Source organism: Panthera pardus, unplaced genomic scaffold (genome assembly GCF_024362965.1).
Source record: "Panthera pardus isolate Hobbes unplaced genomic scaffold, ASM2436296v1 HiC_scaffold_27, whole genome shotgun sequence".
Classification (NCBI taxonomy): domain Eukaryota; kingdom Metazoa; phylum Chordata; class Mammalia; order Carnivora; family Felidae; genus Panthera; species Panthera pardus.
Window position 1 is genome coordinate 67447011 of NW_026526843.1, and position 15223 is coordinate 67462233.

Genomic DNA, 15223 nt, shown 5'->3' on the forward strand with positions numbered 1-15223 from the left:
AGACAAAGGAGAGGAGATACTAGCGAGGCTTCCTGCTTTACCAAGAATGGCTTGCTGTCTACTCTTGACATTTGAACCACAAATACGTAATGAATACCCACCAAGAGTAAATCACTCTTTGCTACCCATTGACCTCTCCTGGGGATGACTCCCTCTACTCATGACTACACTGAGGTTAGTCCAGCAGAGCTACCTGTGGCTATCGGTTGGAATCAGAGCAAACAAAAGGATAGAAACAACTTGAATTGGAAGCTGACCTCCTGTGGCAAACTTCATTTTATTTGAACCCCTTCTGTATTCCATGCTCAAAAATTGTGATCGTTATTATTTGCACTAGTGACCGTGGCAGTACTAGGTCTCTGAAAGCCTACATGGAGGGGCTGTCAGCCTCTCTTCTCTGGTCTTAACAGAGTCGGTACAGAGGGCAGCAAACATTGTGCTCTGTGCCTCGGTGGGAGAGTTGGTGTTATAATCATGGGGATGAGAGAGGTTGAGGGTTAGGAGTAGGAAAGATGTTTGGTGTCATAGTCATCAGTGACTAACAAATTCTACAGTTTGGTTGTTTGCCTGGGATTAGGTCCACCTGTTGCAAAATATTAAAGGAATATTTCTTGCCCTCAATGTGACCTCTGACCATAAAATCTCTGCCCCAAATCCTCTTGTGCTAATGGAAACACCACTGGGTATTTGAAGGCCATAGTAATGATGCAGAAGATGTTACAAAAATTCCAGGTATACAGACTATTGTAGAGGAAAGCAAGACTCAAGGTAACAGCAAAACATAAAAGTGTCTGGGCATTCAGCTTTAGAATCTTTTGGGAAAACCACCCAGGGATAGAAAGGTGAAACCCACTAGAAGTAGCAAACAAGAAGCTTCCAGAAAAACCAGTAGAAGTAACACATCCTGTACTATATGAGTCTCTTATTTGGCTTCAGACCTCAGCTGTTCAAAGTGGTTCCCAATGAGAAGGCCCTGGCAGCCTTTCACTTTTGTTAGGCCAAAGCATGACACCCCTTCATTTCCCTGCAGAGGAAAAAATCTTTCTGTCTTTTGGAATTCTGAGTCTGGGGCAGACAAGCGTGGCATTCAGATATAAATTCAGGCCAGGAATGAATCTATTTTATTTCAGGCAAAACCCCTGAAATTTGATCTGGACCTTCAAATCAAATAGTTTGAACGCTTTCAAAAGCAACTGGGTTCTCACTGTTTATTATTTTAAGTGGCCTCTAAGTCAGGGGGCAGTGCTGATTGCAAAGAAGTTGATGAGCCTGGCCTGCACTTAGAAGTCTAGAATTCAGGGGCGCCTGGGTGGCACAGTCGGTTAAGCGTCCGACTTCAGCCAGGTCACGATCTCACGGTCCGTGAGTTCGAGCCCCGCGTCAGGCTCTGGGCTGATGGCTCAGAGCCTGGAGCCTGTTTCCGATTCTGTGTCTCCCTCTCTCTCTGTCCCTCCCCCGTTCATGCTCTGTCTCTCTCTGTCCCAAAAATAAATAAACGTTGAAAAAAAAAATTAAAAAAAAAAAAAAAAAAAAAGAAGTCTAGAATTCAGACCTGTACCAACCAAGGGCGTAGGCTTAAGACCTGTGAATGAGAGGCCCAAGTCTTCTCAGCAGTCAGTGTAGTTTTTCAGCTGCTCTGTCTGCAGGAGTGTGGGCAGTGGAGCTAAGAGCTTGCTTCTCATTGGTGAGCGATGTGACCTATCAAAATCAAGTTCTGCTTGTCTCTGGGGCAGTTTCTGCATCATCCAGGATGTTGGCCAATGAATCTGTTGGGTTGGGGGGGTGGCAGTGAAGGAGGAAGGGGTCCAGGAATCAGGCTACAATTTCATTTGACTTTTCTTTTCCCTTCTCGAGAATGTAGACCATTAACCCTCCATTATTGGTCAGCCAGTTTTTGTTCAATGCGTTGACTGTTTTTCTCCCCCAGCCTCCCCAAAACCAGACACATGAAAATCAAATGAATTACTTCTCTTGCTCTGCTTAGAAAATTGAACTGACAAGAATAGTTAGTGCCTATAAGCTTGTGTGGGGAGCAGTCACAATGATTGCTCTGGGGGCTCCGTCAGCATCTCATTTCCCCCGAGTTCCTACACTCTCCCCCAACATAGTTAATGTAAAGTCAGTCACACAGTGGAACATAAATGGCAAAAAGTAGCCCTTTGTGTGTATGTGTTATGGGCCACAGCCACTTGCAAGGCTGCCTTTTAGGTTTTGGATATATTCTTTTTAGTCCATACATTCTTGGTTTGGGAACAGAGTAAGACTTCCTTTAAACAAAAACAAAAGGAACCACAAACCACAATCTAAACTGAATGGAGGTGGACAAGTTACACTTACTTTCTCTCCTCCTTGAGCCTTTGATAATGCTGTTCCTTCAGCTAATTACTTCCTGTAATGAAGGTTATATGCAAATGAAACGAGAGTTCTTAGAATGCAGCATGAGCTGGGCACTGATTCTAGCTATCATTGTTGACAGACACTTGAATTTCAAGACACAATGTGCAAGTTACCTTGGATAGATCTGAGTGAACAAATGGCTGCCTCATTTGTTGGCTGAACTTGATTCATCCAAAGCAACCCAGTCCTGACTTTTCCTAGTTGGCGGGGGCGGGGGGGGGGTGTCATCTACATGTTTATTGAAAGTCGTCACCCTGATCTCCGCATAGACAATCAAACTGAAAAAGGCATGAATTTCAAGACAGACTCACATTCATATTTTGAATGACAAAAGCCATCCAATCAACCCCATGCTGAAATAAGTGCACAGCCACAAACCTCTCTGGTGGGGGGAGTTTAAGTGTGGATGGAGAGGCACCAAGTCTTTTTGTTTCTCCACACAGGGCCATCAAGGCCTTGCCAGGAAAGTGAATAATCAGCAATGGCACCCTATGATCCCCAGTTTTGGCAGTCCCCAATCCACTCTCACACTGTGCCCCTCAGTGACAGGAGTCAGGGATGGAGCAGCCTGGCCATTGATTGAATAGATGGTACATGTGCCCTTGCATCTGAGAATTTCTTCTCAGGGCACAACACTGGGGGAAGATAAGGAGAAAATCGGTAGTTGGGTAATGGCAAAATTGTAAGTATGAAAATGTAAAAGGTCTGAAGATGATTAAAGTGCCTGATGATTTAGTTCTAGATAAAGTGACCTGTCTCCTGCTGTCCAGAGTGTGAGTTAATGTAAAAGAAATGTAGGGTCTTCTGTTATGTCCATGATTACTTTTTAAAACCCTTTCTCTTCCCCTTTGTCTACTCAAGTTTAGTAACTAAACCCTGTTAACTGAACTCGGGACTTAGGTACTGGGGTCATTGGTAGTTTCACAGTCTTTTGAAAATTGTGCAATAATTCTCCGAGCCAGTGGGTTAGTGGTCTTCAGCAGTTCGGCTGCTGAGGGGCGGGACCTTGGAGTTGTCTTGCTTCCCTTCTTCTGTAGCAAGGCCTTGAAATCATCGTTTCTGCCAGCATCTAGGTTGGCACTGCCGCTTGACCCCGCGGAAGCAGCTGACTCACTGATTGGAGAATCAGCTGTGTTCTTTATTGGTGAATGGGAGCTTGGTCTGCTGCCGCCAGCAAAGGCCTCACCAGGCTCTTTCCAGCCAAGCAGCTTTCTTTTGGACCTAAATAAGAAAAAGTTTGTTTTAAGTGAATTCACCTGGCAGATATTTCCTAAATGCTTCGTATAATTTCATGAATGCCAGTGGCATGATGTGGGGGCTACCATGCAGCAGCCTTGCAAGCAGTTGTACTTACCAGCTTTCTCTCTCTCTCTGCTAAGTCCTCAGAGTCCCTTGTCTGGCTTCCTCTCTCTATACCCCTTTCAATGCCCCCAGCTGGAGTCGCTTGGCCTGTGCCTGCAGGCTCAGTTCTGCCTAGGTTCTGGGACCAAGGAAACATTTAAGGAGTCTAGGCCAGTAGCTCAGTGACTCTGGATCAAGACAGTCTGAGAGCTGATCCTGTTCTGAACTGGTGCTCCAGCTCTAATGACTGGGCTCTTTCTATTTTTTTCTCATCACCAAGTCCTTGCTTTGAAACCCTGTCTAACAACCGGTGCCCGGTCCGGTCCCACTTTGCCTAAGTTCCTGCTTTGATGCTTGGCTTGTTGCCCCATTTCACTTCTTGATAAGATGTTTTTGGTACAAGGAATTCTGTGAAGGGTTAAATGTCTCCGTCTGTAGACAGAGCTGTGAGAGAGCAGATGGAGCCACAATAGGCCTGCGGTTGCTAGGAGACGAGGGGCCTCTCACTCCGGCACCTGGTCTTCCCTTCCCTGCCCCTCCTCCACTTCACCCAAAGATGTCAGTGAATTGCATATGCAAGGCTGAGGGCTGCATTCACATATGTGGGTATCTGAACTTAGGCTCCAGTTGCAATTCTAATGGCTGCTTAGAGGTAGCAGATTTTCTTTTGGTATAAGAAAGGGTAGACAATTACAATAGGAATTAAGAAAATTGGTCTACACCTGTGTATCACAGTAAACAAATCTTCAGTTGTGCGTGAAGCCACAAACACATCATCGTCCTCTTCAGCAATCCATTCGGCTGTTTTATCACTGATTACACTTTTTTCTTCAGTGCTTGCTTCCGTAGAACTCCCTAGGCATAAGAACCAGAAGGAATTAAATACTTCGACCACAATAGTTAGGACAAAGCACATTCTCCTGTGGTATTTCATTTGATGTTCAAAGCAACTCTGGGAGGGCTGCAGGGCAGAGACTCTTAATGTCTCTGTTTTGCAGAGGAACACAATGTTCAGAAGGTTAGTGTTTTGGCCAAGGTGGAGTGAGTGGTGAAGATCAGCATGGGTCCCTGTGTTCTCACACCTTTTCCATTATACAACAGGTTGCCTGAGCATTCTCTTGTTTTGAATGCAGTATTTTTAAAAATCAAAAAGCAGAGACTCATCTAAAGCAATGACTCAACCAGTAGGTGGGAGTGGGACCTATCTGAGTCTCAGAGGGAGCCTGTGGAGTTTGATGATGCATCTTCTAAAAATTACCTGTGGCTGTGATTTGTTTGCTTGTTTTAGCCACTATGATTTAACTTATGTTGGAAGTCCAAATTTGGCCTAAGGAAGGTCATAAGATTTTGATGTTTGGTGTTAAAGGTACAAAAAAAGGATGAGAAACATGGATGGATCTGGAGGACAATAGGTTAAGTGAAATAAGATAGTCACCAAAAGACCAATGCTGTATGATTCCACTTACATGAGGTCCCTGGAGGAGTCAAATTCATAGAGACAGAAAATAGAAGAGTGGTTGCCAGCATATGGGGGTGAGGGGACAATGGTGAGTTCTTGTTCAATGGATACAGACTTCAGTTTTGCAAGATGAAGAGAGCTCTGGAGGTGGATGGTGGGAGGTCATAGTTGTACTGCCCTGTGAATGTATTGAGCACCGCTGAACTGTACATTAAAAATGATTAGGATGATAAATTTTATGTTATGTGTATTTTTGCCACAATTAAAACAAAAAAAGAGACATGCAAAAAAGACCCGAAAAATTATGAGGAACATTATCTAGTTTAGTCTTATTGTTCCAGGAAGAGCTAGCCTCAAAGCATCCAAGAAAGTGAGCTCCCTTTCTTCCAGAAAGCACTAAGAAAGGCTGCTGCTAGAAACATATTCCATTGTTTCAGAAGCTTGCAAGCCTTCCATAGCATTTGAACTCAGCCTGGGAGGGTACTGAGTCCCATGCATGAAACTAAAATCCATGTGGCTAGCGAAAAGTGCTATACCGGGAGGTAGAGAGATAGTTCCTAGGGCAGGGGATGTGTGCCTGACTAGGTAGATAGGCTACTAAGGTCCTAGGGTGCTAAGAACTAGTTTGATTTTAGTATGTTAGTATCAGGGGTTCCAGGTGAGATTGGCCCAAGCTGGATCTCGGAGATCCACCCCTGGGTCATTCCTAATCCCAAGGGCAGTGAGGCCTGTTTAGAATAACCCAAACCCTCAAGAGATGCCTCCTACTGACCTGGTTATCCTGGACTCAGGATCATTATTTGGGGGCATTTGCTTCTGTCTCTGGCACTCCATCCTTACCCTCATCTTTCCTGGGATTCAAAAGAAAAGCCAGCAGGAGTTTACTAACCTAGAGGACTTGCCTCCCTTTCACCTTCAGCCTCCGGTGTTGAAGTCATCCTTGTACCAGGTGACTGCAGTTGGTCACTGGTGGGGGGACAGCTGGCTTCTTCCTGAAGGGTGATGATGGGGCTGAGAGACAGCCTTGGTTCGGTTCCATACACCTCCACTTGAGCTGTGGGTGATGTGAGAGGCAGGTACAGCACACTGGGCTTTTTTGGGACAGGGGGTGGTATCTTGCCTTTCTTTTTCTCTGCTTCTTCCTGGCTCTGGAGGCTAATTCTTTCAGGCAGGGCTCTCACTTTGGGGCCTCCATCCTCCATACTTCCCTGGGGAGGTTGCTGTGTTCCTGAGAAGAAAGCACCAGAGGAACTAGCAAAAGGTGTGAAAACAAGAGTTGAGGCTGCTGTTGACTCCCCTGGGCTTCTGCCCTCAGGGCTGGAGGACTTTGGTTTCCGTACCACTGTGTAGACATCTGGAGGGAGTGGCCTCGTGTGTTGAATGGAGCTCTTGGGGGTCACAGCCAAGGTAGGCGAAGTTAGCGGGTACTCCTCAAGGACAGATGGTGGCTTGTGGACCAAGCTTGGAGGCCTTCGGGCCACGGGGGGCTTCTCAGCTATGGGAGGTTTTATCTTTCTCTCTGGCAAGGTGAAGACTTCTGCTCCTGCTTCCTCAGTATAGTCAGGGCTCTCGATGTCATCTTCTGGCTCAGACTTGCTGACTGACCTCAGGCGAATGGAACGTAAGTCAGACTGAGTAACCATGGGCATAACTGGCTGGTTGGGGCTCGTTTTCTGGGACAGCTTGACCCCAAAATTTGTATCTGAGTGATGCCGGCTCACCTTGGTTTTGCTTCGGATGGAGATACTCATCCCAGACAGATCCAGGTTGGTTGACGAGGTCAGTGGTAGGTCAAACGACAGCCGTGACTTGGACATTTTCTCCATTGGTGATGTCGGGGGTAGTGATGACTTCCTCTCAGGTACCACTGGACGCACCCGGACACTGCCACTTGGAGGGGGCAAGTGGCCCAGGGTCAAGGACATGGAGACGGTGGGTGTTGGTGTCTCTGACTGGCTGGAGTATCCACTGGAGGGTGACATCAGCCCAGCAGGCCTTCCTGGGGAGGATACTTCCCTGGCCTCCACCTCGATGGAGAGCTGGGAAGGTGTTGTGGCTCTGGACGTTGAAGGGGAGGCAAGAGACTCTGAGCTGCCCTGAACTTGGGTGCACTCAATGACTGTGGTGCCCGTGGCAGTGCTGGAGCTGGACAAGGATTGGTAGGTGTCACCAGACTTCCAGTCAGTAAGATACCAGTGGTGGGAGAATTGTGTGCCTTCCGGATCTTTGAAGGTTGGCACAGCTGGGTGACCCTGAGCATCCTGCTGGGATGAGTGATGTCCTTGGTGTTCCAAGGAGAGGCAAAGGCTCCTGGGCCTCTGGTCCTTGGGTAGGGCTGACCCACCTTCTGGCAAGAGGACTGGCTCATCTTTGACCAGTGAGACACTGCGCATTGGTGGGGAAGGCTTCTTTTTGGCCTTCCTGAGCGAGATACTCTTGGATCTCTGTCTTCTGTGCTGGGTCTCCTGTTGGGCACGAAGGGAGGCAATGTTGTCAGTACTGTTACTGCCCTCAGAACTTGTACTGGCATGAGGCAGGGCACAGGCTTCACCAGCCTTCTGTTCCTCATCATAGTCCACCTCTGCGGTGCCTGAGTCTGTGGGCACAGACAGTGACCGCTCCCGGAACCTGCTGGCCCCACCTGGGCCTGTCTCCATCCTTGAGGTGACACTAGTGAGAAGGCCAATCTTGGAGGGTCGTTCCACTGCCTGCCTTCGTTGAGCAGGGTGCTCAGAGTAGCCAACTGACCCACTGCATCCTGCTGGGTTATCACAAGTAACAAAGAGGGTAGCAGCCTCCTTAGGAACTAGAGGTGGCAGTGTGTGCAGAGACACCCAAACATTCCCAGAGGAAGGATTTTTTCCATTTTCACTGACTTGAGTACTCTGACTGGTGGCACTTGGAGTCATGTAGGTAAAAGTATCTCCCTTCCAGGAAGCAGAGAATGTCGATTCAGTTGGTCCATTGCAAGAACTGGGGATGCTATACACCATTCCTATGCTCTCCATGCTAGGAGGGTGTGCGCCACCACGCACCTGGAGAGTTTCTTCTGGATCACTCAAAGGACTCCTCAGTACTGGTGAGGGGAGATTTGGGAAATGAACTTCCTGACCAACTGCAACTCTTCCATGGACACCTTCTGGGACCGAATGACTGAGCCTGATGTCTGAGGTGGTGGAGCAGGCCACACTGCCTGCTGGGCTGTTGCTGTGACCTGGAGAAGGTAAACACAGAAAGTTAGCGATGCAGCCAGGGATCCCCCAGCAGCTGTCTTGAGACAGGAGCACCAAGTTTTTTGCCAAGAAGCATTTGCCAACAGCTTGGTCAGGATGCCTTGGTTCTTCCTTTCCATAAATGAGGATGCTGGGGAAGTTGGGTCCTTGCCCATCACCACACAGTGAGTCACAGGGTGCCTGCCCTTGAATTGTCCAGGAGGCTGCCAAAGACTTGCCAGCTTTGATTATTCCTTTTAGAGCTGAAGCGGCAGGTGGGACTACCTCGGGTTTTCCCCAAGCTTTCACCCCAGGCTCATGAACCATCACAGACCTCAGTGCTCACCTCTCCTGAGATTAGAGCAGAGGCTTTTGAACTGATAAAGGACAGCGCTGTGTGACTTTCAGCCCCAGCAATGAATCTGGAGTATGCCACAGCTGGAAAGTTCAGAGTCTGGTTACATTTTTGGCACCTGTCACTTTTCAGCTTTGCAACATGAGAGACTTCAGATGACCTACACATGTGAGGAAACTATTCAGATGTCCAAAATCCCCAAAGATTTTTCTCATAAACAACAATTGTTACTACTACTACTAGTATAATAATTTATAACAGCAGCCACCATTTGTTGAACACCTACTATGTACCAGGCACATGGTAGGTGAATGAATATATGTAATAACTCTAATATGCATGACAATTCTCACAGGTTGGTATTATTAGCCCCAACTTCCAGATAAAGGTGCTGAGGCTCAGAGAGGTTATGTAAGTTGGCCAAGTCCTCATGGTTAATAAGTGGAGAGGCCAGGACTCACATCCATCTCTCTGGTCTGTGCTTTTTGGATGGCTTCCGTTTAGCAGCAGTAGTGGCTCTGTTAGGATGGTGCTTTTAGTGATGATTCCCTCCTTTATCTATTTGCCTAAATCTGACACCTTTGGCTATATTCCATTTAGAATGGGAAACAATAACATAGTGAACTTATTAGCCTGGGAGACCTGTGCTCCATATTCAGTTGATGACCTTGACGAAAGGCCCTTGGTTGTCCTTAATTACCACATTGGCTTCTTTTAAGTCATCCAACCGCCCTCCCTCCCCACCCCCACCACCCCACACTCTGAATTATCCCTGGGTGGCAGGACTGGTGGCAATGAACAAGGGGAAGGTTCTGGGGCATCAGCTGTGGTGGGGTCACCTTGGTCTCGCTGGGAAAAGTTAGAGAATCCAATAATGGTCCGCCTCCGCCTCAGGGTGGATTTGGGGTTCACGGCTGTCTCTGTGTTAAACAACGAGTGTCGCAAACTTGCATGTTTATCAAACTGCTGCCCTGTAGCCAAAATAAAGACACTTGGGTGCATCCTGGTTTCTGTTTACAGTACAGTGGTCTGAGGTGGAGAGAAGGGATGATGGCAGGAGCAATGAGCATGAATAGAGTCCAGGCAGGTGGCCCTTCATCCTCCTCCCTCCCAATCTGGCTCTGGATACCCACAGCCCCAAGGCGTACATGTTGGCTTCCGTAGGGTCGTACCCAGGGTCATTGGTGAGTCTTAGGTGGCTGAGGGCCATGGTTTTCAACCGTGACTATGTGTGAAAATCAACTGAGCAGCTTCTGAAACTCTAATACCTGAACCCCATCAAGAACACTTAAATCTCTGGCTGTAGGGCCCAAGTAGAAGCATTTTCTTGAACCCCCCAGGTGATTGATTATTCAGAGGTACAGCCTGGGGTGAGAATCACTGGTGTAGAGAGACAGGTTGAGACTAGATGTTGCTTGATTGTAATCTTTTCTCAAAGAAAGTCTTTGTATGGGCCAGTAAGGACAGTGCCTCCAAGAGGCTACCCTGCTGCCCCCCAGCATCCAGGAAGCAGCCTGATAGCCTGTCCTCCAGTCATCTGATCACATTTTATCAACATTCATCTCTGGATAGTGATTGATATCTATTTCTCTTAAAACACTGGGACAGTCTTTGCTCCAGGGGAATTGCTGGGGCAGGGGTGGGGTGACACCCGCTGCTCCCCCCACTGCCTCTCCCTCAGCAGCTGGCTAACCAAACCCTCCCCTCTCAGCCCCATGGCTACATGTGTCCCCACTCCCCACTGCCCCCACCAAGTTGCTCTGCAGGCAAAATCAGGGCTGGCCTCATTGAGAGTAAGGTGGAAGTTTAAAAACAAAGCGCCCACCTTTACTCTGTGAGTCTCTCTTCTCAGCCCGCACTCCTCTTGGTACGTCTCCCTAGGCTCTAACCTCTATTTCCTGCCCCTAATTTCCTGAGAGGATGCCAGGGGCTCTGAATGGCCCCATATCTAGGGAACGTTGCCACATGTGGCCAGACCTGTCCTCATTGTCTTTATCAGATTTTCCCAGCATACCACTGGCTAGTGCTGGCTCACAGGGTGCCTCTGGTCCCTTTAAGTCAGGAGGTCTTCATTTCATCCAGTCACTGGCCCTACCTCCTTCTGAAATGACTGACCCTCCTCCTCTTCCACTTACAGCTGGTGGAGTGTGGAGCATGAATTAATGATGGGCATGGTATAGGGTGCCACATGTCCCCAAAGTCACAGCCAGCTGAGCCTCATTTGCCTTGGTCTCTTTCTATTACTTCCATTTTCCAACACTTGCCACGTGGGTTGAAGAGGCCCACCTCACTAGAAGACCGGATGTCTACTGAAAGTATCACAAGGCCCTTGCTCTGTGTCCCGGGTATGATCCTCCCTTTTACCACCAGCACTACTGACCTTGCACTTCCACTCTGGCTCCTATCTGTGCACTACAAATCTGGCTTCTGGCACAAGAAGTTTTCTTTCCCCAAACCAAACTGAACTCACAAACTTGAAATTTCCATAGATGTAACCAAAGAGCACACAAGTTCACAAGGTTTTAGGGTTTTCTGTTAAGACAGATTTGTTTGCTACCAGATGGGCTCAGTTAGTATGGCAGTGCCAGTAGAGAGTGAAGAAAGAGCAGCCAGAGCCCCCTCTTCTGCATGCCTCCGTTCCTCGGCGAGAGCCATGACCTTGACAGTGCAGGGTGAGCCAGTAGCAAAGAAAGTCTCGCTCCCTCCCCTGGCACCCAGTGCATTTGGAGAGGATGGTCTGTAGTTGGCATGGAGGGAAGCAAATGGAAGCGATACTAAGCAACTCTACCAGAGATATTGATGGGCACAATGTCAGAGTGCGTGGAGCAAGGTTGAGGCCACCGTTTCTCCTCTAGGATGGGCAGAGGGAAGGGGCTATTCCAGGCAGCTTGCTTGTCGGTTGTGGTAGACAGGCTCAGGGAGGCCTCAGGGGCCCTCACACCCTGGGTGGTAGTCTCATCCTCGCTCAGCTGCCGTTTTGTAGGCTGTTGGGAAAGAAGGTGATGGGAAGGGTGTGCTCCCGACGAGATGAGCCATGCCATGGGATGGCTGTCTAGGTAGAGTGGTCGGAGGCTTCATCTAGGAGGCAGGAAAGTGTGGACAGGCTACCAGGCCAGACACCTGCTGTGTACAGCCCATCTCAGCAGGGCCTCCGGATAGCTCTGCTGGTGGGCAGAGGTGAGTGGCAGCTTCTGATGGGTAACGTAAACTGCTTGAGGACCCCTGTCAATGAGTGCAGAGAGAGCTCTGTATGCTGGCTCTCACAGGTGGGGGAAGAGGCAACTCACCATCAATACAAACTCCAGACGCCTGCCAGCCTGGGGCCTTGGGCTAAGGGTGGGCTCAGGGGCCTCATCAGCAGAGCGGAAGGTCTGCCCCAGGAGTCTGGCCTCCGAGTACTGTTCCTCATATTCTTCTGAAAAATAGCACAGTGGATACACACTCTAGGGGGCCATGGCCAAGCACTGGGCTGGGAAGGGACCATGAGAGCTGGGGCTCCTGCTCTAGCTGCCAGGCCTGACTTGCATTGTTTCTCTAGGATATTTTCCGGCTTCTGAGCCTCTGGATTCAGAAATGGAAAAAGTCCTACTTCCCAGGACTGTGAGCGCCAAGGAGAAAAGAGAGTCAATGAAATTGAGTTGTGCCAGTTCTGAGACCAAGCCTGTGTCTTGATGGCCCCCACCTTAGGTGCTCAACCTAGAGGAGAGGTCCAGGAAGCAGACACCTTTTGCCATTTTAGGCTGCAGGGTCCCCTCTCTGAAACCCTGCACCTCTTCAGGTTTTCTGCAGCCCTACCAGGGAAAGGACCTGCATGAATCACGAAGACATCTGCATTGGAAAGTCCAATGTGGAGTGCTCCCTTGGATGTCAAGAACTCTTATTTGAGCCTCCAAGGGCCTGGTTCCCTGCACCTTGGTCCCACTGTGGGTGGTGTCAGGTCAAGAGGGGCTTAGCTGAAGCAGAGGGAAAGCAGAGGTAGTGACATAGAAGGCAGGAGAAGTCAAGGGGCATTGTCAGCGAGTAAGAAGGATGCAAAGGATTTGGATGGGCTTCATTTAAGTGATGAATTCGATGAGTAAAGGAGGAACGTGAGAGCAAAGAAACAACAGGTGGGGCTCTATGCACATTTGAACAGACTTTAAGACTCCCAGAAGCTTGGACTCAGGAGGGGCCTCAAAAGTTCTCTGGTCCAACACCCCACTGTGGGCTCAGAGTTCCTCCTAAGCAGACCTTCCAGTTGCTTCTTCAGCCTCCACATGCTCCTGCAGAGAAGGGATGGCAGCCTTCCTCCCAAGGCAGCTCATTCCATCCAAGAACAGTTGGGGCTGTCAGGCGTGTCAGGAAAGCTCTTCCTTATCTTGAGGTAGAATATACCTCCCTCTATATTTCTACCCACCCATCCTAATTCTGCCCATGGTGGCAACATAAAGCACATGGACTCTTTTTCTGCATGATAGCTCCTCTCTTATCTGAACACAAGGCTCATGGTGTCCCTCAGAACCTTGCTTCTCTAAGGTCACTGCTGCCCTGGCAGGGAGGTGGGGGTTTGGGTAGTCCAGTTGGGTGGCCCAGCTACTGTTTTCTAGTCCCCTTACAAGTTAACCTTTGTTGGTGTGGATAAATGAGAGCTGATAAGGCTTCTTTACACACGTAACATTCACTCAACAAATGTCTACTGAGCCCCTCCTGGAGACCCAGCTCTGTGCCACGTGCTTCTAGAAAGGCAAGGGTATGAAGAGATAACATTCTTTATGTTGAGACAGTCAGTCTGGTTATGTGGACAAACTCTACACCCAGGACTAGTAGATGAATGAGTAAATGAAGGGACAAATGACAGAAAAAGCAGCTCAGAACTATACAAGACCTCTTGAGCTGGATGGCGTAAGGCAGCTGACACGAGTGCTCATGCAGGGAAGGATGCAAAGTGTAGAGCGTTAAAGGGGTTTTTGGGTGAGGCAAGAAGAGAGCTTTGAATAAAGTGTGAGGATTGGGGGTTGGGAGAGCGAGGAAGGGCTTCTAGGCTTGGAAAAAAGCCCAAGTGGGACAGCGAGTGCCCGGCATAGGCATGGAGCTTGCGATTACAACTGAGGTTTTATTTGTATTATTTCATGGAGATAGAACTTACCTACAGTAAGGAACGCAAATCTTAAGTGCGCAGCTCAGTGAATTTTGACATACGCATGTCCCTTGTAACCTCCATCCAGAGACTGTAATGCCCCAGTAGCCTCTCGCATAGCACTGAGGTTTAATCCTTTTGCCACTCACATTAGCTAAATCCCTCTGATAAACGAGTATGGTTTTCATATTGCAAAGTCTTATCATGGACTGTACAGTCTTTTCTTTTATGGTAACTTTAGTATCGTTCCCAGCCATGCCCTGCGTTCCGCAGGACACGTACTGGGAGTTGACGGTGCATCTTATCAGGGTCTCTTCAGCTGCAAGATACTCTTGCCAAGCAGGTTACATACCATTTTTACTTCTCACAAAACTTTGTCATGTGGGTAATTGGAATCTGATTTGAAAGACGACGGATTGATCTGAAACTCAGGGAGGTTGGGTAATCTGCATAGTGTCTCACAGCTGGTTAGGCATGGGATTCAAATGTGATTCTAGGTCTGTCTGATTTCAAAGTCTGTGTTTTCTCACTCTACCTGGTGCATGCAATCTGACTGCTCTGGTACTACAACTCGGCTGTTTTTCTGGGTCATGTGGACCCAGCTTGGTGTACAGGGTACTCATCTGTATACTCCAAAGATGCCAGGCTGGGATTTGGGGACGAGGAGAGATCTGGGTGCTGTGTACTGGGCTTCCTTTGATGAGGCAGTAGCTAGCTACCCAGGAGCCACACGGACAAGGTTAAGACAAGAGCAGAGTGAGCGAGGTCCTGAGAGGGAGACCCTGCAGATGCCTCCATTGTCTTTGGGTGCGAGAATTCCAAAGACATAGGTGATGTGGCAAGGCAGGGGAGTCTCTCACCCAGCTCTCTTGGTAAATGGCTTGACCATTGCCCTGCTTCTGCCTCTGTCTCCCCCCCCCCCCGCCCCCCCATGTACTCCTGAACTGCAAAATAAAGGGGCGGGGGGTGGGTACGAGTAAACAGCTGTAGAAATCATTAGTCTGGAAGGTAAAGAGATGGGAAATTTATGTTTTGTTTTTCAGTGGGTTTTAAACTGTTCTTTTTCTCTAGCTGGTCCCTGTCCTCTTTCTTCTTCGCCTCCCTCCAGCCGCTGCGCATCTCGCCTGTGGGCTCCGGCCGCAGCCCCCCTCCCTCTCAGTACCTTGCAACAGGCTCTGGAGATTGAGCTGCGCCTCTCGAAGCAGCTCCTCTACACTCGGGGGCCTGCCCGAGGAGAGGAACACGTTCACTGGCTGTCGCCATGACGACCTCGAGTGGGCAGTCGCTGTCGCATTTTCCCGACCCGAGTTAGCTGCAGCTAGGGAAGGAGAGAGTCAGTGAGA

At 48.8% G+C, this 15223-nt stretch overlaps 1 protein-coding gene across 3 annotated transcripts in view; it reads right to left on the bottom strand.

Annotated features, from left to right (window-relative positions):
* Positions 1 to 1533: 1533 nt before the first annotated feature.
* NHSL2 (NHS like 2) overlaps positions 1534 to 15223 on the bottom strand; it is a 69555-nt gene continuing 55865 nt past the window's right edge. Inside the window, exons 2-8 of one of the 3 annotated variants that reach the window (XM_019428720.2) lie at positions 15043 to 15198; positions 12052 to 12179; positions 11553 to 11748; positions 9604 to 9735; positions 6087 to 8411; positions 4461 to 4593; positions 1534 to 3618 (exon numbers count right to left, since the gene is read on the bottom strand). In XM_019428720.2, coding sequence (XP_019284265.2) covers positions 3294 to 3618; positions 4461 to 4593; positions 6087 to 8411; positions 9604 to 9735; positions 11553 to 11748; positions 12052 to 12179; positions 15043 to 15198 — 3395 coding nt within the window. In that variant the 3' untranslated portion in view covers positions 1534 to 3293. The remainder of the gene's footprint in view (positions 3619 to 4460; positions 4594 to 6086; positions 8412 to 9603; positions 9736 to 11552; positions 11749 to 12051; positions 12180 to 15042; positions 15199 to 15223) is intronic. The other 2 variants (XM_019428722.2, XM_053891486.1) reach the window with 2 other exon arrangements.